The sequence below is a fragment of the Pseudophryne corroboree genome, chromosome 1, assembly GCF_028390025.1.
Source record: "Pseudophryne corroboree isolate aPseCor3 chromosome 1, aPseCor3.hap2, whole genome shotgun sequence".
In the NCBI taxonomy this organism is placed as follows: Eukaryota; Metazoa; Chordata; class Amphibia; order Anura; family Myobatrachidae; genus Pseudophryne; species Pseudophryne corroboree.
Window position 1 is genome coordinate 590,493,363 of NC_086444.1, and position 21,467 is coordinate 590,514,829.

The following is a 21,467-nucleotide window of genomic DNA, read 5'->3' on the forward strand; positions in this document are numbered from 1 at the left end:
AGAGGTGCCTCCAATGCTGATAGAGGAACTCTCTGTAAGTCCCGTAAACCAGCGGCTGCTGGAACTTTGGACCAGGCCTCGGGATGCTCTTCCACAAAGCCCTCCGCATGATGTGTGGTCCCAGCAGCAAGGCGATTTTCAGGTAGGTGCTCGCCTTCAACACTTCGCCCACATATGGGCAGAGTCAAGCCGGGATCCTTGGATGAGGAATCTCGTATCCCAAGGGTACCGGCTGGAATTCCAGGAACTACCTCCATGCAGATTCTTCAGGTCGGGCCTACCTGCTTCACCTATTGCAAGGGTTACCTTGCAAGAGGCAGTTCAAAAGCTGTTTTCAACAGGAGTTATTGTTCCAGTACGTCCTCCACTCCACACAAAGGGGTTTTATTCGAGCCTCTTTGTAGTCCCGAAACCGGACGGCTCTGTACGACCTATCCTGAACCTCAAATCCCTGAACCCTTATCTTCGAGTATTAAAATTCAAGATGGAATCACTAAGAGCAGTGATAGCAAGTCTGAATGAGGCAGAGTTTCTGGTATCCCTGGACGTCAAGGATGCATACCTGCATATCCCAATATGGCCACCTCATCAAGTGTTCCTCCTGGACCAACACTTCAAGTTTCATGCCTTACGCTTTGGTCTCTCCACAGCCCCAAGGGTATTCACTAAGGTCATGGCAGAGATGATGCTGCAATTGCGCATGATGGATGTCAATATAATCCCGTACCTGGACGATCTCCTGATAAAGGCAGTGTCCCGGGAACAGCTGCTGCACAGCATCACCTTGACTACTCGTCTACTTAGGGATCACGGATGGGTCCTCAATTTCAAGAAATCTCACCTGGAACCATCGCAGAGAATTCAGTTCCTGGGAATGATCCTGGATACGGTGTCTCAGAAGGTTTACCTTCCAATGGACAAGGTGTTGACTATTCAGTCTATGGTCCATTTGGTATTAATACCACGCAGAATCTAAATTCATCTTTGCATTCACTTGCTGGGCAAGATGGTAGCCTCTTACGAGGCAATACAGTATGGTAGGTTTCATGCACGGCCATTTCAACTTGATCTGTTGGGCAAACAGTCGGGTTCTCACCTGCACATGCATCAGACTACAACTCTGTCGCCGAAAGCAAGGATATCCCTACCATGGTGGCTACAAGTCTCCCATCTTGTGGAGGGTCGGAGTTTCAATACCCAGTCTTGGACTCTGTTAACAACGGATACCAGCCTCTGGGGTTGGGATGCTGTGACCCAAGGGTCGCAGTTCCAGGGAAAATGGTCGTCTCAGGAATCTGCACTTCCAATCAACATCCTGGACCTCAGAGCAATTTACAATGCTCTCCTGCAAGCCTCCTACCTCCTACTTCGGAATCCGGCTATCCAGGTGCAGTCAGACAATGCCACAGCAGTGGCGTACATCAATCGACAGGGAGGAACAAGAAGCAGGGCCGAAATGCGCGAGGTGTCGAGAATACTTCTCTGGGCAGAAGCCGACGCAAGGGCCATCTCAGCCATATACATTTCAGGAGTGGACAACTGGGAATCAGACATTTTAAACAGGCACGACCTCCATCCGTGGGAATGGGGCCTTCACCCTCAGGTGTTTCAACAACTGATTCGCTGGTGGGGCTGTCCGCAAATAGACCTGAAGGCTTCTCATCTCCGACATTACTGCTCCAGAATGAGGGACCCACAGGCGATAGCGGTGGACGCTCTGACGACACCATGTACTTACCAGTTTGTGTACCTGTTTCCTCCACTTCCTCTCATTCCAAGAGTTTAAAAAAGGATAGAGTTCAGGCAATTCTAATGGCCCTAGATTGGCCTTGGCGGGCCTGGTATGCGGACCCTCCTGACTTTGGCTCTGAAGAAACCCTGGCCTCTACCACTACACAAGGACCTTCTTCAACAAGGACAGTTTGTCTATCCAGACTTACAGCGGCTACGATGATGGCTTGGAAGTTGAGAGCGAGATTTTAACTAGAAAGGATCTCCCTTCCAAGGTTATTTCGACTATGGTCCAGGCTCGTAAGTTGGTTACATCCAAACATTACCACCGTATTTGGAAGAAATATGTTTCTTGGTGAAAGGGTAGAAAATATTCCCCTGTGGAATTTCGTCTGGGCCTGTTTCTGCTGTTCCTGCAAGTAGGCGTGGATAAGGACCTAAGATTAGGCACCATCAAGGTGTAGATTTCGGCTCTCTATTTTCTTCCAGAAACAACTGGCGGTACTTCTAGAAGTACAGACCTTTCTAAAGGGGGTTATGCACATTCAACCACTCTTTTTTCCCTCCTACGGCTCCGTGGGACCTCCAATGTGGTCTTTACCTTACTCCAGTCGGATTGGTTTGAACCCTTACATAGGGTGGACTTGAAATACCTAACGTGGAAGACCGTTATGTTACTGGCCTTAGCTTTTGCTCGACGGGTGTCGGAATTGGGGGCCTTATCCTATAAAAGCCCGTACTTGATATTTCACGAGGATAGGGCGGAGCTCAGAACTCACCAACACTTTTTGCCGAATGTAGTGTCAGCGTTTCATGTGAATCAACCGATTGTGGTTCCAGTGTTATCCAACACTTCCATTGCTCCAAAGTCCTGGCTGTGGTTAGGGCTTTGAAGATCTACATCAAAAGGACTGCTCGTCACAGGAAGTCGGATTCGCTTTTTGGGCCTAATTTAGACCTGATCGTAGCAGCAAATTTGTTAGCAGTTGGACAAAACCATGTGCACTGCAGGGGTGGCAGATATAACATGTGCAGAGAGAGTTAGATTTGGGTGGGTTATAGTGTTTCTGTGCAGGGTAAATACTGGCTGCTTTATTTTTACACTGCAATTTAGTTTGCAGTTTTAACACACCGCACCTAAATCTAACTCTCTCTGCACATGTTATATCTGCCCCCCTGCAGTGCACATGGTTTAGCCCATCTGCCAACAAATGTGCTGCTACGATCAGGTCTGAATTAGGCCCTTTGTTCTTTTATGATGCTACTAAAATTGGTCGCCATGCCTCTAAGCAGTCCATTGCTAGGTGGCTCATATTGACTATTCAACAAGCCTATACTTCAGCAGCTCTACTGCTGCAGAGTTCTATTCAGGCCTACTCCACTAGGTCGGTGGGTTCTTCCTGGGCTGCTGCCCGGGGTGTCTCTGCCTTACAGTTGTGCCGGGCAGCTACTTGGTCTGGTTTGAACATGTTCGTAAAGTTCTACAGGTTTGACACCTTGGCCAAGGATGACCTACAGTTTGGTCAGGCGGTTTTGCAGGTGTCTCAGCACTCCCATTCTGGGAGCTTTAGGATGTCCCCATGATAATCTTCAATTCCCAGTATCCACTAGGACGTTAGAGAAAAGGGGAATTTAATACCTACCGGTAATTCCTTTTCTCGTAGTCTGCAGTGGATACTGGTCGCCCGCCTCAGTGCTTCGTTTCCTGCTTACCTGGTCATAAGTGTTCTTGGTTGGGTTTGCTCTGCTATCGTTGTTGGTGTGTGTTGGTTCATTACATCACCGCTGTTTTGTGTTATATCCTTCTCTCAAGGTATGTCCGTTTCCTTGGGCACAGTTTTCCTAGACTGAGTCTGCTAGGAGGGGCATAGAGGGGAGAAGCCAGCACACACTATTAATTTCTTAAAGTGCCAGGCTCCAGTGGACCCGATCTATACCCCATGATAATCTTCAATTCCCAGTATCCACTAAGGACTATGAGAAGAGGAATTACCGGTAGGTATTTAATTCCCCCTTTTCTGTAACCAATGAATCCCTGTAGGACCAGCTACACATGTAGCTTTTAAGAAAGTGTTTGTAGCTGGCCCCATAGTTTTCCTATGGGTACAGATGGTGTAATTTGTTTATTGTGATTTACATGGCTAAACGCTGCTAGATTAGCCCTAGCCGAAATTCTTTTTGGGAGTGGCTTAATTATTTTTCTCTAACGTCCTAAGTGGATGCTGGGGACTCCGTAAGGACCATGGGGAATAGCGGCTCCGCAGGAGACTGGGCACATCTAAAGAAAGCTTTAGGACTATCTGGTGTGCACTGGATTCTCCCCCTATTACCCTCCTCCAAGCCTCAGTTAGTTAGATCTCTGTGCCCGAACGAGAAGGGTGCACACTAGCGGGCTCTCCTGAGCTTCTTAGTGAAAGTTTTAGTTTAGGTTTTTTATTTTCAGTGAGACCTGCTGGCAACAGGCTCACTGCATCGAGGGACTAAGGGGAGAAGAAGCGAACTCACCTGCGTGCAGAGTGGATTGGGCTTCTTAGGCTACTGGACATTAGCTCCAGAGGGACGATCACAGGCCCAGCTTGGATGGGTCCCAGAGCCGCGCCGCCGGCCCCCTTACAGAGCCAGAAGGCAGAAGAGGTCCGGAAAATCGGCGGCAGAAGACGTCCTGTCTTCAACAAGGTAGCGCACAGCACTGCAGCTGTGCGCCATTGCTCTCAGCACACTTCGGTCACTGAGGGTGCAGGGCGCTGGGTGGGGGCGCCCTGAGACGCAATAAAAACACCTTGGATGGCAAAAAAATGCATCACATATAGCTCCTGGGCTATATGGATGCATTTAACCCCTGCCAAAATACATAGAAAAACGGGAGATAGGCTCCGCCCCCTTATCGGCGGCCTTATCTCCTCAGCACACTGGCGCCATTTTCCCTCACAGCTCCGTTGGAGGGAAGCTCCCTGTCTCTCCCCTGCAGTCACTACACTACAGAAAGGGTTAAAAAAGAGAGGGGGGCACTAATTAGGCGCAGTATTAACTATACAGCAGCTATAAGGGGAAAAACACTTATATAAGGTTATCCCTGTATATATATAGCGCTCTGGTGTGTGCTGGCAAACTCTCCCTCTGTCTCCCCAAAGGGCTAGTGGGGTCCTGTCCTCTATCAGAGCATTCCCTGTGTGTGTGCTGTATGTCGGTACTTTTGTGTCGACATGTATGAGGAGAAAAATGATGTGGAGACGGAGCAGATTGCCTGTAATAGTGATGTCACCCCCTAGGGGGTCGACACCTGTGTGGATGAACTGTTGGAAGGAATTACGTGACCGTGTCAGCTCTGTATAAATGACAGTGGTTGACATGAGACAGCCGGCTACTCAGCTTGTGCCTGTCCAGACGTCTCATAGGCCGTCAGGGGCTCTAAAGCGCCCGTTACCTCAGATGGCAGATATAGACGCCGACACGGATACTGACTCCAGTGTCGACGGTGAAGAGACGAATGTGACTTCCAGTAGGGCCACACGTTACATGATTGAGGCAATGAAAAATGTTTTACACATTTCTGATAATACGAGTACCACCAAAAAAGGGGTATTATGTTCGGTGAGGAAAAACTACCTGTAGTTTTCCTGAATCTGAGAAATTAAATGAGGTGTGTGATGATGCGTGGGTTTCCCCCGATAACAACTGATAATTTCTAAATGTTATTGGCATTATATCCTTTCCCGCCAGAGGTTAGGGTGCGTTGGGAAACACCCCCTAGGGTGGATAAAGCGCTCACACGCTTGTAAGGGCTCTACCTTCGCCTGAGATGGCCGCCCTTAAGGATCCTGCTGATAGAAAGCAGGAGAGTATCCTAAAAGGTATTTACACACATACTGGTGGTATACTGCGACCAGCAATCGCCTCAGCCTGGATGTGCAGTGCTGGGTTGGCGTGGTCGGATTCCCTGACTGAAAATATTGATACCCTAGATAGGGACAGTATATTTTTGCCTATAGAGCATTTAAAAGATGCATTTCTATATATGCGTGATGCACAGCGGAATAATTGCCGACTGGCATCAAGTCTAAACGCGTTGTCCATTTCTACCAGTAGAGGGTTATGGACACGTCAGTGGTCAGGTGATGCGTATTCCAAACGGCATTTGGAAGTATTGCTTTATTAAGAGGAGTTATTTGGGGTCGGTCTTTCAGACCTGGTGGCCACGGCAACAGCTGGGAATTCCACGTTTGTACCCCAGGTCGCCTCTCAACATGAGAAGACGCCGTATTATCAGGCGCAGTCTTTTCGTGGACAAGCGGGCAAAAGGTTCCTCATTTCTGCCCCGTGACAGAGGGAGAGGAAAAAGGCTGCAGAAATCAGCCAGTTCCCAGGAACAGAAACCCTCTCCCGCCTCTGCCAAGCCCTCAGTATACGCTGGGGCTTTACAAGCAGAATCGGGCACGGTGGGGGGCCCGTCTCAATGAATTTCAGCGCGCAGTGGGCTCACTCGCAAGTAGACCCCTGGATCCTTCAGGTGATATCTCAGGGGTACAAATTAGAATTCGAGACGTATCCCCCTCGCCGTTTCCTAAAGTCGGCTTTACCGATGTCTCCTTCTGACAGGGAGACAGTTTTGGAAGCCATTCACAAGCTGTATTCCCAGCAGGTGATAATCAAGATACTCCTCCTGCAACAGGGAACGGGGTATTATTCCACACTGTTGTGGTACCGAAGCCAGACGGCTCGGTGAGACCGATTCTAAATCTAAAATCTTTGAACACTTACATACAGAGGTTCAAATTCAAGATTGAGTCACTCAGAGCAGTGATTGCGAACCTGGAAGAAGGGGACTACATGATGTCTCGGGACATCAAGGATGCTTACCTTCATGTCAATAATTTACCCTTCTCACCAAGGGTACCTCAGGTTTATGGTACAGAACTGTCACTATCAGTTCAGACGCTGCCGTATGGATGGTCCACGGCACCCCGGGTCTTTACCAAGGTAAGGGCCGAAATAATGATATTCCTTCGAAGGAAGTGAATTTTAGTTATCCCTTACTTGGACAATACCCTGATAAGGGTAAGATCCAGGGAACAGTTGGAGGTCGGTGTAGCACTATCTCAGGTAGTGTTGCGGCAGCACGATTGGATTCTCAATATTCCAAAATCGCACCTGGTTCCGACGACGTGTCTTCTGTTCCTAGGGATGATCCTGGACACAGTCCAGAAAAAGGTGTTTCTCCCGGAGGAGAAAGCCAGGGAGTTATCCGAGCTAGTCAGGAACCTCCTAAAACCGAGCCAAGTCTCAGTGCATCAATGCACAAGGGTTCTGAGTAAAATGGCGGCTTCCTACGAAGCAATCCCATTCGGCAGATTCCACGCAAGAACTTTCCAGTGGGACCTGCTGGACAATTGGTCCGGGTTGCATCTTCAGATGCATCAGCGGATAACCCTGTCACCAAGGACAAGGGTGTCCCTCCTGTGGTGGTTACAGAGTGCTCATCTTCTAGAGGGCCGCAGATTAGGCATTCAGGACTGGGTCCTGGTGACCACGGATGACAGCCTGCGAGGCTGGGGAGCAGTCACACAGGGAAGGAATATCCAGGGCTTATGGTCAAGCCTGGAGACATCACTTCACATAAATATCCTGAAGCTAAGGGACATTTACAATGCTCTAAGCTTAGCAAGACCTCTGCTTCAAGGTCAGCCGGTGTTGATCCAGTCGGACAACATCACGGCAGTCACCCACGTAAACAGACAGGGTGGCACAAGAAGCAGGAGGGCAATGGCAAAAGCTGCAAGGATTCTTCGCTGGGCAGAAAATCATGTGATAGCACTGTCAGCAGTATTCATTCCGGGAGTGGACAACTGGGAAGCAGACTTCCTCAGCACGACCTCCACCCGGGAGAGTGGGGACTTCACCCAGAAGTCTTCCACATGATTAAAAACTCGACAGGTATTGCGCCAGGTCCAGGGACCCTCAGGCAATAAGCTGTAGACGCTCTGGTAACACCGTGGGTATACCAGTCAGGGTATGTGTTCCCTCCTCTGCCTCTCATACCCAAGGTACTGAGATTGATAAGATGGAGAGGATTAAACACTATATTCGTGGTTCCGGATTGGCCAAGAAGGACTTGGTAACCGGAACTTCAAGAGATGCTCACGGAGGATCCGTGGCCTCTACCTCTAAGAAGGGACCTGCTCCAGCAAGGACCCTGTCTGTTCCAAGACTTACCGCGGCTGCGTTTGTCGGCATGGCGGTTGAACGCCGGATCCTGAAGGAAAAAAGGCATTCCGGATGAAGTCATCCATATCCTGATCAAAGCCAGGAAGGATGTAACCGCAAAAACATTATCACCGCAATTGGCGAAAAATTGTTGCGTGGTGCGAGGCCAGTAAGGCCCGACGGAGGAAATTCAACTGGGTCGATTCCTACATTTCCTGCAAACAGGAGTGTCTATGGGCCTGAAATTGGGGTCCATTAAGGTTCAAATTTCGGCCCTGTCAATTTTCTTCCAAAAAAGAACTAGCTTCAGTCCCTGAAGTTCAGACGTTTGTAAAAGGGGTACTGCATATACAGCCTCCTTTTGTGCCTCCAGTGGCACTTTGGGATCTCAATGTAGTTTTGGGTTCCAAAAGTCACATTGGTTTGAACCACTTAAATCTGTGGAGTTAAAATATCTCACATGAAAAGTGGTCATGCTGTTGGCCCTGGCCTGGGCCAGGCGCGTGTCAGAATTGGCGGCTTTATCCTGAAAAAGCCCTTATCTGATTTTCCATTCGGACAGGGCGGAATTGAGGACTCGTCCTCAGTTTCTCCCCAAGGTGGTTTCAGCGTTTCACCTATTTGTGGTGCCTGCGGCTACTAGGGACTTGGAGGCCTCCAAGTTGCTAGACGTTGTCAGTACCCTGAAAATATGTTTCCAGGACGGCTGGAGTCAGGAAATCTGCCTCGCTGTTTATCCTGTATGCACCCAACAAGCTGGGTGCTCCTGCTTCTAAGCAGACTATTGCTCGTTGGATTTGTAGTACAATTCAGCTTGCACATTCTGTGGCAGGCCTGCCACAGCCAAAAATCTGTAAATGCCCACTCCACAAGGAAGGTGGGCTCATCTTGGGCGGCTGCCCGAGGGGTCTCGGCTTTACAACTTTGCCGAGCAGCTACTTGGTCAGGAGCAAATACGTTTGTAAAATTCTACAAAATTGATATCCTGGCTGAGGAGGACCTGGAGTTCTCTCATTTGGTGCTGCAGAGTCATCCGCACTCTCCCGCCCGTTTGGGAGCTTTGGTATAATCCCCATGGTCCTTACGGAGTCCCCAGCATCCACTTAGGACGTTAGAGAAAATAAGAATTTACTTACCGATAATTCTATTTCTCATAGTCCGTAGTGGATGCTGGGCGCCCATCCCAAGTGCGGATTGTCTGCAATACTTGTACATAGTTATTGTTAAACAAAAATCGGGTTATTATTGTTGTGAGCCATCTTTCAGAGGCTCCTCTGTTATCATGCTGTTAACTGGGTTCAGATCACAGGTTATACGGTGTGATTGGTGTGGCTGGTAGGAGTCTTACCCGGGATTCAAAATCCTTCCTTATTGTGTACGCTCGTCCGGGCACAGTATCCTAACTGAGGCTTGGAGGAGGGTCATAGGGGGAGGAGCCAGTGCACACCAGATAGTCCTAAAGCTTTCTTTAGATGTGCCCAGTCTCCTGCGGAGCCGCTATTCCCCATGGTCCTTACGGAGTCCCCAGCATCCACTACGGACTATGAGAAATAGAATTATCGGTAAGTAAATTCTTATTATTACGTTTCTTATATAGCGCAGCAAATTCCATTGCGCTTTACAATCAGTGCAAAAAATGCAACTTTATTCAAAATATTTTATTGTTTCCAGGTTACATGTCATGCTGTTGCCTGCAAGGAAACTGCTCAAATCGCTGAGCTTGTGGCACGCCAAAGAAGCTCAAAGAAGAAATCTGGTGGCCAAGTCAACTGCCATATGAGGATGAAATATTATAACCCCATCACTCACTTTGGTAATGCAACTTTTTCTATATTTGTGCCTGTGCAAATTGAACGAAATGTGATTGTGACCATCACTAACTGCATTTGCATAAATGTAATATATTTTTACAATATTTTAAAAGTAGTCCCTGCTGGAGAGCATCTTGCATTCCAGTAGGCTCCATGTCCCTTAATCGGTAAAGCTTTATTATAAATGATAATGCGATGCCATGAAACATACTTAGTAGCTGTAGTTACTGTTCAAAAAGATGATCTCATACTCTTGTATGCATTATTATATTGGAAACCCTTCCATTTGAGCAGCACAAACCGGAGTATGCCATCTACTGTAGCTCTGCAGCGAGAGTTGCATCTTTAACCCTCATACATGTGTGTCAATATAATGCATTCAATGTGCATTCTTACATTTTATGAAAATTGCTTTAATACTCCTCATTCTAATAAAAACATAAAATTAAAAAGGCGAATGTATAGGCCTTCAATTTCAACATTGCCTGCAGCTTTCTACATTGCCTCCAGCTTTCATTAGCATTCACCATTCACATGCAGTACAATATAATGGAGTTTTATGGAATTCCGTGCAAAGTACACTGTGCAACCGATATTGAGAATACACGTTAAACACCTTTAAAAGTAAATCTGTATTTTTTAGGTGCGGTCAGGATAATACAATGCTCTTTGACTGATATTGAAGAGAGCATTTAATGATTTTAACATAAATATGTGCAACATATTTACAGCCATCTAAAACAATACCAGCATGGCTAGATCTATTTGCCCCCAGCTGACAATTGCAGTACTTGAGAGGGTGGTTCAACAAGTAAGGTAATGTATGTGATGTTCTATATTACATTCTAATTTCCAGTCAGGTCTGAGAAGGTAGACCACTACTTCCCCTCACGGACATTAGACTGCACCCCATATCAGTCATACTGTCCCAACATCAATTGTAAGATGGCGGGGCTTGCAGACACATGGTCAAACTTTGAGGTGTGTAGTGTGATCAGATATCTGGCTTTAAAGGGCAAATCAACAGCTGATATTCATGACTAGTCGAGGTGTATGGTGATAACGTCATGTCACGGAAACAGGTTTGGTGCATATTTGTCATACTAGGCTTGGAGGAGAAAGCTTTCTCTGCATGGCAGCAGAGAGCTCCTTTAATGAGCTTTATGCTCTCGCCACTATCATGGTCATTGAATTGATGTCCCAGAATGCCATGTGCATGGCCTGGAATTCTGGAGTGACAAATCTAGATCAGTTCCTCTGATCAATTTGGCACAGACACAGAGGAGTACCATCAGTTCACCTCTGAGTAAATGCAGACAAGCAGTGTGGCTATAATAACAAGTGTGGTGTTAAAAATAATTACTGAGCATTGGGGGTTAATAACGATGAGAGTATTAGTGATTGTGACTGGGTTGGGATTAATTATGATTGATATGTTATAGGGGAGATGCGGAGTGTGGTCAGGGGGTGGGGGGTTGAAGAATAACCCTAAGGAAGGATGCTGGAGTGATGTGAAGAGGAGGATTAAGGCAGACGATGTATGTGAAATTATTGAGCTGGTTGTGTGGGCTATGTGTATGGTCTGCTGTTTCTTGGCAGGTACCGTATAAAAATGTTTTATCATATGTCTGGCTCCTAAATGTTTATTCTTGTTTGGGAATTCTTTTTCTATCCTCCCTTTAGCCAGAGCCAGACATCCTCCTGCACCATACCAACCAGAAGGCACAGCATGTTTTTAGTTTTGAAGTTCCTCATAAGCTGGAGAGCTGCAGCTTGCCCATATGTACTGTAATGATACATTGCAGTCCACCCAAAACTGAATTTTCAATTCTGCACTATGTAGGCAAAAGTGATTGGACACCACCGCGCAAGCGGAGTGGTGTGCTCCTGCAGCATACTTGTTCTTGACAGTATAAAACGGGAAGAGGGACACTGATTAGATCATTTGCTAACTAAATGGTTTGCCGGAAGGAGCTAACCAAGTTTGAAAAGGGGACCATCATAGGTTGCTCGATCGGAGGTATGAGTGTGAGAATCTTTGCAGATGTTAGGAAGGTTCTTAAATCCACTGTGTCTTTTGTCATTAATGCGTAGAAGAATAACTGTCAGTGCAGGAATGCAAGTCGCACTAGAAGATCCTCAAAACTGCAAGTCAGGGATTAGAGAGTGCTAACCAGGATGCTACGAAAGAACAGGGGTCGCTCCATGCATACCGTTGCACACAAGTTTCAAATGGGCACTAATGTGCTGGTTTCGACAAGAACACTTTGTAGGGAGGCCAGTGCACTTGGATATTATGGGAGAGCAGCTGCTCATAAACCTCCAATCACAAAGAAGCATGCAGCCCAGGATTAGCCATGGTGTAAAGCATGCTAAAACTGGACAGTGGAATAGTGGTGGCCAGTGTTATGGAGTGATTAATCACGGTGTACACTTTTCAGATCAGATGGACATGTTTTGTGATTGCCAGGAGAATGTCTGATGCCAGAGTGTATTATACTTACAGTAACGTATAGAGGTGGTACGTTTATGCTGTGAGCTCATTTCAGCAGGTTTGGCAAGGGTCCACCAGTTGTAATGCATGGTCACATTAACTCTGAGAAGTATAGAGATGTTCCCTCCCGATAACTCAGTGCTCTCTACATTGTGGCCGTTCTACTGAAATGACAAATGTTTTTATCAGGACAACAATGTCACTTGTCATGTTTCTAGGGTGATGCTGGACTGGTATACAGAAAATTTAGTAACCCTGATGGATTGGCCAACTCGGAGTCCAGATCTTAACCCCACTGAAAAACTCTGGGGCGAAGTGGAGCGACGAGTGCGTTCTAAGCTGACCTGACCTTCTAAATGGCAAAATATACCGCTTGCTGTTGTCCAGGAACTTGTGGTCAGTTTGCCAAGAAGGGTATCTGCAGTAATCACAGTATGTGGTGGACCTACAAAGTACTGACGTCCATAAAATCTCATTGATCTATTTGCTGCCAGTGTCCAATCACTTTTGTCAACACAGTGTATGTGGAATTGCCTTTTGGCTTTTCATCTGATGTGGACCTCCAGTTTACATAATGACTATAGATCATGTTGCTTGCCTTTGCTCTACAGCAGGGGTTCTCAGCTCCAGTCCTCAAGTACCTCCACGTTTTGTGAATTTCTTTAATCATGCATTGGTGCAGAAATCCTCAAAGCATGATCTTTTGGGAAAACTTGAGGGCTGAGAATCTCTGCTCGACAGGACTTATACGAAATGCATTTCATTTTTGATCTTTTTATCAGTTTTACCTTCATATGCTGTTTGAATATTGGCAGAACGTAATACTACCCTTCACTTTCCATTTTCATGCATATGTAAAACATTTCACAACTTGCTGACTTTTAGTACAAGATAAAAGGTCCCATTTTATCTATATGCACTTTAAATGGGATGTAGTTATGTGACCGCCAGTCACAATCCCGCCAGTCTGCATGCCGACTAACCGGGACTATTCCCACTCGTGGTTGTCCACGACACCCATAGAGTGGGAACAGAAGCTGTTGCTGGCTCGCAGCATTGCGAGCCAGCAAGGCGCTTCGTTGCCCTCGCGCCCCCCGCCGGGCATCTAAAAGTCGGGATCCCGGCATCAGAATGGAGACTGCCAGTCACGCGAACCCAACTCCTTTAAATCCATAGTCCTTTTGAAGGCTACTGCAGAAATGTGGAAATATGTACTATCCTTGAGCTGAAATTTCATGGAATGGCTAGACAGTTCATGAAACTTCAGCTATTATTTCATGAACTGATTTGTCGTTTTATGGAATGTCTAATTACAACTAGAGGCTGCACCATATAGAGTTGCTTCTTCTGCTGCTTCTTCTGCTTCTTCTTTCTTCCTAGTCATGTCATCAGACAAATGCCTGTTCAAGCACAGATTTACGTTGTTAAGGAAACAAACAAATGCAATTCTTTTTTGTGTTTTTGTTAAAGGAACACCTAAAGCTATGCTTAGAAAGCCAGGTTTCGCACCACAGCAAGACAGGGTTATACGTAAGGCTATACCATCGGTTACAAGGGTAAAAGGTCCTGTTTGGAGTGGCCGGCCACCAATGGACCCACCTAATCTACATATTACAACAATGTACGGATCTGGACTTGTTAGGGAAGTGCCAATGCAGAGGCCTCCACCCATTAACAGGTGAGAACACAAATTATTTTTAGACAATGCGCATTTTATTTCTCTTTTTATAATTTTAGGACATTCTCCCTATTTGGTTTAAATCACACCCTCATCCTTCCCAAACATTTCCTCTTTTGTTTGTACTGCCTGAATTTTTTAATTGATTTTGGAGACTGGTAAAACCATAATTATCATATCGAGTGAGTTTATTTGTTTAGTTCCTATTTAAAAAAATGTCTTTCTTACCAAACGCTGCCATTACGGTCCACGTTTTAAGGATATCCATGTTTGAGCACAGGTGACGTAATTAGTACCTTTGCCAATTTGATTTAACAATCTGGACTCAAGCATGGGTATCCTTTAAAACCTGGACTGTAATGGAAAGCTTGGGAAACTCTGAAGGGAAACAAATTCCTTGTGTATGATGTACTGATACACTTGGCAATAAACTGATTCTGAAATGTTTTTTTACTGTAAAGAAAATAAATATTCGCACATTCTAGGGGTCGCTTACTTTGCACAGAGTACTGCTCATAGGGCCTAATTCAAGGTTGATTGCAAAACATTTTCCTCTAATGGTAAACCCATGTGCACTGTAGGTGGGGCAGATATAACGTGCAGAGAGAGTTAGATTTGGGTGGGGTGTGTTCAAACTGATATTATACCCCTTTCACACCGGGTGTAGTACTGGTGACCGGCGGTCTCCTGACCGCCGGTCACCTTACCGACGCCGGGATCCGGGCGGGGAGGGGCGAGTGCAGCAAGCCCCTTGCGGGCTCGCTGCGCTCGCCACGCTGCGCTCGCCACGCTGCGGGCTCGGTGGCGACCTGCGGTCGCCACGGGTTCTATTCCCACTCTATGGGTGTCGTGGACACCCACGAGTGGAAATAGTCCCTGTTGGTCGGCATGCCGACCATCGGGATAGTGAGCCGTCGGGCTCACGGAGGAGGTCATGTGACTGTCGGTCAGCTGACCGACGGTCACATGAATACCACCCTTCACACCACCTGAGGCGGGTCACACCTGGGAGCCTGACATGAGAGCTCCCAGGGTGCGACCCGTCTAAGGTGCCCCGCTGCCTGCAACTCAGCGGTGATGCGGCAGGGCTTGGAGACCACAAGATCTCCAGGCGCTGCCCGTACACACACAGTGAACGGGAACGCTTCCATTCACACCGCACAGTGAGCTGGGTTGAACACCATTATTTTTCCTCTAGCACCTTTCAGACCGCATCTGAACACTGGTTATGCGCACTCGTGTACCAATAACCAGTGTTCATAGGTGGCTGTCTGAAAGGGTTATTAATTTCAGTGTAAAAACAAAGCAACCAGTATTTACCCAGCACAGAAACCGTATAACCAACCCAAATCTAACTCTCTCTGCACATGTTATATCTGCCCCACCTGCAGTGCACATTGTTTTGCCCAGTAGAGGAAAATGTTGTTTGCAATCAACCTTGAATTAGGCCCATAGTCCTTAGTGAGAGCATTTATTTTGTTAAGGGAGAAACCTTGACGACTTCCATAGACTAGAACCCCTTTAAATGACAATACCTTATTGTGGATCTAACAATTGTGTGTTGAATTCATCCTGGGTGCTTTGAATGAAATCTGCCTAGGTAAAGAATTCTTTTCATAGCTGTATCAGGTTATGATATTCCTGCTGGCGTTGGTGTTCCTGTATCTGGCGCTACAGAGATCACAGATGCTTCAGTAGCACTTTTGTTAATACTTGTTACATAGATTACTTTTATTTTTTTAGCTGATGCACGGCTAACAGGAGACCAGTTTGGCATGCAGAGTTGCTTAAATCATCTTTTTTCCACTTTTGTGTTTGTCACATCAGATACAAATGACTGTCGTGTTTTTATTGTTGATTCTGTGCAGTAATCCCCATAGAAAATCTGTGACTATCTGTCACTTAGCATTGAAATAAAATGCATGTAATCTGTTTACACATATATATTCTCTAACAAAGAGTTTTAGATTTTAATGGGTCAACAAAAGTTACAAATGAAATGCAAAGTTTTCAAAGCAGCATATTTTTTTCTTATGCTGTATTTTTTTCCGGAAACTGATTTCTTCCTGTAGTGGCTATTTGATCTGTGTTCTGCAAGTAAAACAATATTATTTAGCATTGTGTAAATGTTCTTTATTTTAATGTGTAGTATAACCTTTGTATTTCTGCCTCTTACAGGCCTGTAAGGAAAGTAAGTCTTCCACCCCGATTCCAGAAAGAAGTGAACCAACATTTGGCTCCACACCTTACAGTAGATACTAATGGTAGGTAGCCAGCAAATTATTGGTTATTTTATCCCAATATTTTTTTTCCTTAAACTTGATATGCTAAATTCATATTTCTTTATAAAATCAGTTTCATTAATAGGGGGTTACTATAAAAGAAATAGACACTTTCAAAGTTTTATATAAACTAAAGTATTATTGATACTCAAGGAGGCTGCTCCTGGAAAGAAAAATGTGAAGACCTATTAAAGTACATTTTATGTGACCTATAGAATAAATGTCCAGTATTTAAGCTGATTTATAGCCAGATGGATAAAGACCATCATTCAGCAGGCTTATTCTGGTTCTGAATGCCCAGTCCCAGATTAAGTTCCTGCTTATACAACCAGATCAGCCATTGCCTTCTGGGTCTAAAACTCTTACTCATTATCCAAATCAACTGTACTACAATTGCATAAATATAAATTTTCTCTAGCGGCAAAGCTGGGGAAGGGAGGGGGGGGTAGGTTGGGACTGCAGGAGCCGGGATCCCACCCGCTGGTAAAACATACCCAACTCATATTAAACTATAGATTTAAAACCTACGGTCCTCCCTCCTGCAACACCATAATACCAGTGTTTTTTATTTTTTTATTTACTTGAGTTACTCACTGTGCGCTGCTTGCATCAGGGAACAGATTCTGCTCGCCAGGTGTCATCTTCAGGGGTGTGGTATGTTAGGTAGATTAGACTTAGGTCGATAGTGTCTAGGTCGACCACTATTGGTCGATCGTAAGTAGGTCGACATGGTTTTTAGGTCGACATGTACTAGGTCGACGTGGTTTATGAAACTTTTTTGTTGTCGTTTTCTCCGTACAGTGACCGGGAACCCCAGTTATTGCACAGTGTCCGCTCCCTTCACTCGCCATGCTTTGGGCAAGGTGCCTTGCTCCACTACTGCTGCGCTCGGCATAGGTTACCGTTCCCAATTGTAGTCCGCAAAGTATGAAAAAGTTAAAAAAATGGAAAAAAAATTGGAAAAACTCATGTCGATCTACTTACTGTCGACCTAAAGACCGGTTCCCCATCTGCAGGTGGGGGTGTGCTGTTGGCAGGACTCCCCCATTGCGCACACTCACCCTTTTTAGAGGGTGCCGGATGGTCAGGGGCAGCTCCATTTCAGGAACTGCACTGTTGACAGTGTTTGGGCGTACAAAGTGCTTTCCCCCATACAGGGGACTGCAGTAGCACTCTTCAGCTTGCAGAGTGTAGCCACAGTGTGTGGGCAAGTCTCCACTGTGCACAGCTGCAGCAAGTGGTGCAAGCCTGCTTGCTGCATAGTACGCTGAAGAATCCTGTCCCAGCTCTCATCAGCAACAGTGTTCTTCTTCTCCTTTACTCTTCAAGAAGGCTATGCATATTTAGATTTCTTGTTGCATATTTTTTTTTCCTACAGTATATAAGGAATTCCGTTGCTCAGTGTCCTGTGTTGTTTTCATTTACCTGTTTGATGTTTTGTTCCGCCTGTGTCCGCTATTCATAGCGGGGCCGTGCAGGATTATGACTGACAAATTTAAAATCCGTCAAGGCAAAAAGCGTTACTACGGCTTTGTTTTTCACTTGCGCCCAGTGTAATGTTAAATTATCATGTGGACAGTTGAACGCTGGGGCGTGGCGCACGGGCTGTCAGACGAGGTCTGATGTCGCACAGGCATCAGGAGGCAGCTGCTTCTGCCTTGGCAGAGCCGGCGTGGGCACAGGCTCTGGGTCAGTCGGTTTCTGACTTAGTGAAGCTTCAGCATGAGGATATGATTAGGGTGGCTGCTGTGCCTGGTTCCTCAGTGCAGGAAATAGTCACTTACTCCTGGCAGTGCAGTTCTTAAAGCAGTGTCTGATCCGCATTGGCTTTGTACCATGGAGGGCATGGTGTCGGGATTTGAAAAGGTTTCCACTTATTTAAAATGCCTTTTCATGGACCCTAAGCTGTGCGAAGCAGATAGGATTTCTGTAACGTCCTTGAGGATGCTGGGACTCCGTAAGGACCATGGGGAATAGACGGGCTCCGCAGGAGATAGGGCTTTGGATTCTGGGTGTGCACTGGCTCCTCCCTCTATGCCCCTCCTCCAGACCTCAGTTTTACACTGTGCCCAGAGCGAGATGGGTGCACTGCAGGGAGCTCCCTGAGTTCTCTGCCTAGAAAGCATTTTTTTTGGATTTTTTCTACATTTTTACAGGGAGTACTGCTGGCAACAGGCTCCCTGCATCGAGGGACTGAGGAGAGAGGGGCAGACCTTCTTGTCTAAGATAGGCTCTGCTTCCTCGGCTACTGGACACCATTAGCTCCAGAGGGGGTGAACACAGGTTCTTACTGGGCGTCCACCCCCAGAGCCGCGCCGCCGTTCTCCTCACAGAGCCAGAAGAAACAAAGTCAGAAGACGTCTCAGGCGGCAGAAGCCTTCAGAGCTTCACTGAGGTAACGCACAGCACCGCAGCTGTGCGTCATTGCTCCCATACACCTCACATACTTCGGTCACTGTAAGGGTGCAGGGGGGGGGGGGGGGGGGCGCCCTGGGCAGCAATATAACACCTCTCTTATGGCAAAAAGTATATATACATGTACAGGTGGGCACTGTACATGTATATAAAAGAGCCCCCGCCATATTTTAGTAAGTTTGAGCGGGACAGAAGCCCGCCGCCGAGGGGGCGGGGCTTCTCCCTCAGCACTCACCAGCGCCATTTTCTCTCCACAGCACCGCTGAGAGGAAGCTCCCCGGACTCTCCCCTGCTTGACACACGGTGAAGAGGGTTTTAAAGTAGAGGGGGGGCACATATTTGGCGATTATACATTACAGCAGCGCTACTGGGTAAACATTCTGTGTTTTTTTTTCCTGGATTATATAGCGCTGGGGTGTGTGCTGGCATTCTCTCTCTCTGTCTCTCCAAAGGGCCTGGGGGGGAACCTGTCTTCAGATAAGAGATTCCCTGTGTGTATGGAGTGTGTCGGTACATGTGTGTCGACATGTCTGCGGTAAAAGGCTCTCCTAAGGAAGAGATGGAGCAAATCTGTGTGGGTGCGTGGTGTCTCCGTCGACAACGCCGACACCTGATTGGATATGTGAAATTAAGTGCCAAGATGAACTTATTACAAAAGATTAGAGAACAGACAGGGAATCTACCCATGTCTGCCCCTATGTCACAGAAACCTTCAGAGTCTCACAACGCTCACTATACAAAATAATAGACATCGACACGGAGTCTGACTCCAGTGTCGACTACGTTAATGCAAAGTACAGCCAAGACTGGCAGAAAAGTATTCAATATATGATTATTGTAATAAAAGATGTTTTGCATATCACTGATGACTCATCTGTCCCTGACAAGGGTACACATGTTTAAGGGGAAGAAAGCTGAGGTAAATTTCCCTCCTCTCATGAAGAAAAAGAGCGGGAATCTCCAGACAAGAGACTGCAGCTTCCCAAAAAGAATTCTCAGGGAGTATCCTTTCCCTAATGGGGCCAGGATACGATGGGAATCTTCCCCTAGGGTGTACAAGGCATTGACACGTTTAACCAAAAAGGTAGCGCTGACTTAACAGCTATCCTCAGGGATCCTGCAGATAGCATGCAGTAAAAGTACTTTGAAGTCCATTTACGCACATTCTGGTACACTACTCAGACCGGCGATTGTGTCGGCATGGGTTTATAGCTTGGTAGCAGCGTAGTCAGATACCTTATCAGCGGAGGTTGAAACCCTAGATAAGGATGACCTATTATTGACCCTAGTGTGTGTGTGTGTATGTATGTATGTGTATATATATATATATATATATATATATATATATATATATATATATATATATATATATGTGTATGTATGTGTGTGTGTATATATATATATATATATATATATATATATATATATATATATATATATATATATATGTATGTATAACACTGCCCAAAGAGACGTTAGTCTACTGGGTTCTAGAGTCAACGCTATGTCAATTTCTGCTAGACTTGTCCTGTGGAACATGCAATGGACAGGTGATGCCGACTAAAAGAGGCATATGGAGGGTTTACCTCACAAGGCTGAGGAATTGTGTGGAGAAGGGCTCTTGGACCTGGACTCCACAGCTATAGCTGGTAATTCTGATCTTTTGCCTTATATTCCCTCACAGACTAAGAAAGCACGACATTATCAAATGCAGTCCTTTCGGTCGCAGAATAACAAAAAAGTATGAGGAATGTCCTTTCTTACCAGAGGTAGGGCACGGGGCACAGCTAGTTCCCAGGAACAGAAGTCCTCCCCGTCCTCTACTACATCCACCGCAGGATGCCGGAGCTCCGCTAAGGGAGTCCGTCCCAGGGGGAGCACGTCTTCGACTCTTCAGCCACATCTGAGTTCACTCACAGGTGGATCCCGGGGCAATAAAAATTGTTCTCAGGGTTACAAAGGAATTCGAAAGGTGCCTCCTCGCCGGTATTTCCTACCGGTTTCTCCCCCAGAAGGGGAGTTATATTCAATACAATTCACACATTGTATCTCCAACAGGTGGTGCTCAAGGTTCTCCTCCTGCAACAAGGAAGGGGCTATTACTCAACCCTGGCTGTAGTTCCGAATACGTACGGTTCGGTCAGACCTATTTAAAATTAAAACCTCTGAACCTATACTAGAAAGGTTCAAAATTAAAGTGGAATCGCTCAGAGCGATCATGGCCAGCCTGGAAAGGGGGGATTTGATGGTGTATCTAGACATAAAGGCTGCATACCTTCATGTTCCCATTTATCCACCCCATCAGGCGTACCTGACAATTGCGGTACAGTATTGTCATTACCAATTTCAGGGTAATTGGCAGAAATGATGGGCTCCTACGCAAGCAAGGAGTCACAGTTATCCCATACTTGGACGATCTCCTATGAGGCGAGATCAAAAGAGCAGTTGTTGAACAGCGTGTCACTTTCGCTGAAGGTGTCACAGCAACACTGCTAGTTTCTCAATATCCGGAAGTCACAGTTGGTTCCTATGACTAGTCTGCCCATCTTGGGTATTATTCTGGATACGGACCAGAAAGGGGTTTACCTTCAGATAGAGAAGGCCCAGGAAATCATGACTCTGGTCAGGAACTTTTTGATACCAAGACAGGTGTCGGCATCGCTGCACCCGAGTCCGGGGAAAATCATTCCCTTCGGCAGGTTCCATGCGAGGTCTTTCAAATGGGACCTACTGGACAAGTGGTCCGGGTCACATCTACAGATTCATCAGTTGATCACCCTCTCCCCCAGGGCCAGGGTATCTCTCCTGTGGTGGCTGCAAGATGCTCACCTTCTATAGGGCCGCAGGTTCGGCAT

General features: G+C 46.4%; 1 protein-coding gene across 1 annotated transcript in view; it reads left to right on the forward strand.

The window, feature by feature from the left end:
• Positions 1-21,467, forward strand: part of TDRD7 (tudor domain containing 7) — a 227,262-nt gene that overhangs the window by 54,080 nt on the left and 151,715 nt on the right. The window contains exons 3-5 of the mRNA XM_063914237.1: positions 9,604-9,745; positions 13,708-13,915; positions 16,094-16,179. Coding sequence (XP_063770307.1) covers positions 9,604-9,745; positions 13,708-13,915; positions 16,094-16,179 — 436 coding nt within the window. The remainder of the gene's footprint in view (positions 1-9,603; positions 9,746-13,707; positions 13,916-16,093; positions 16,180-21,467) is intronic.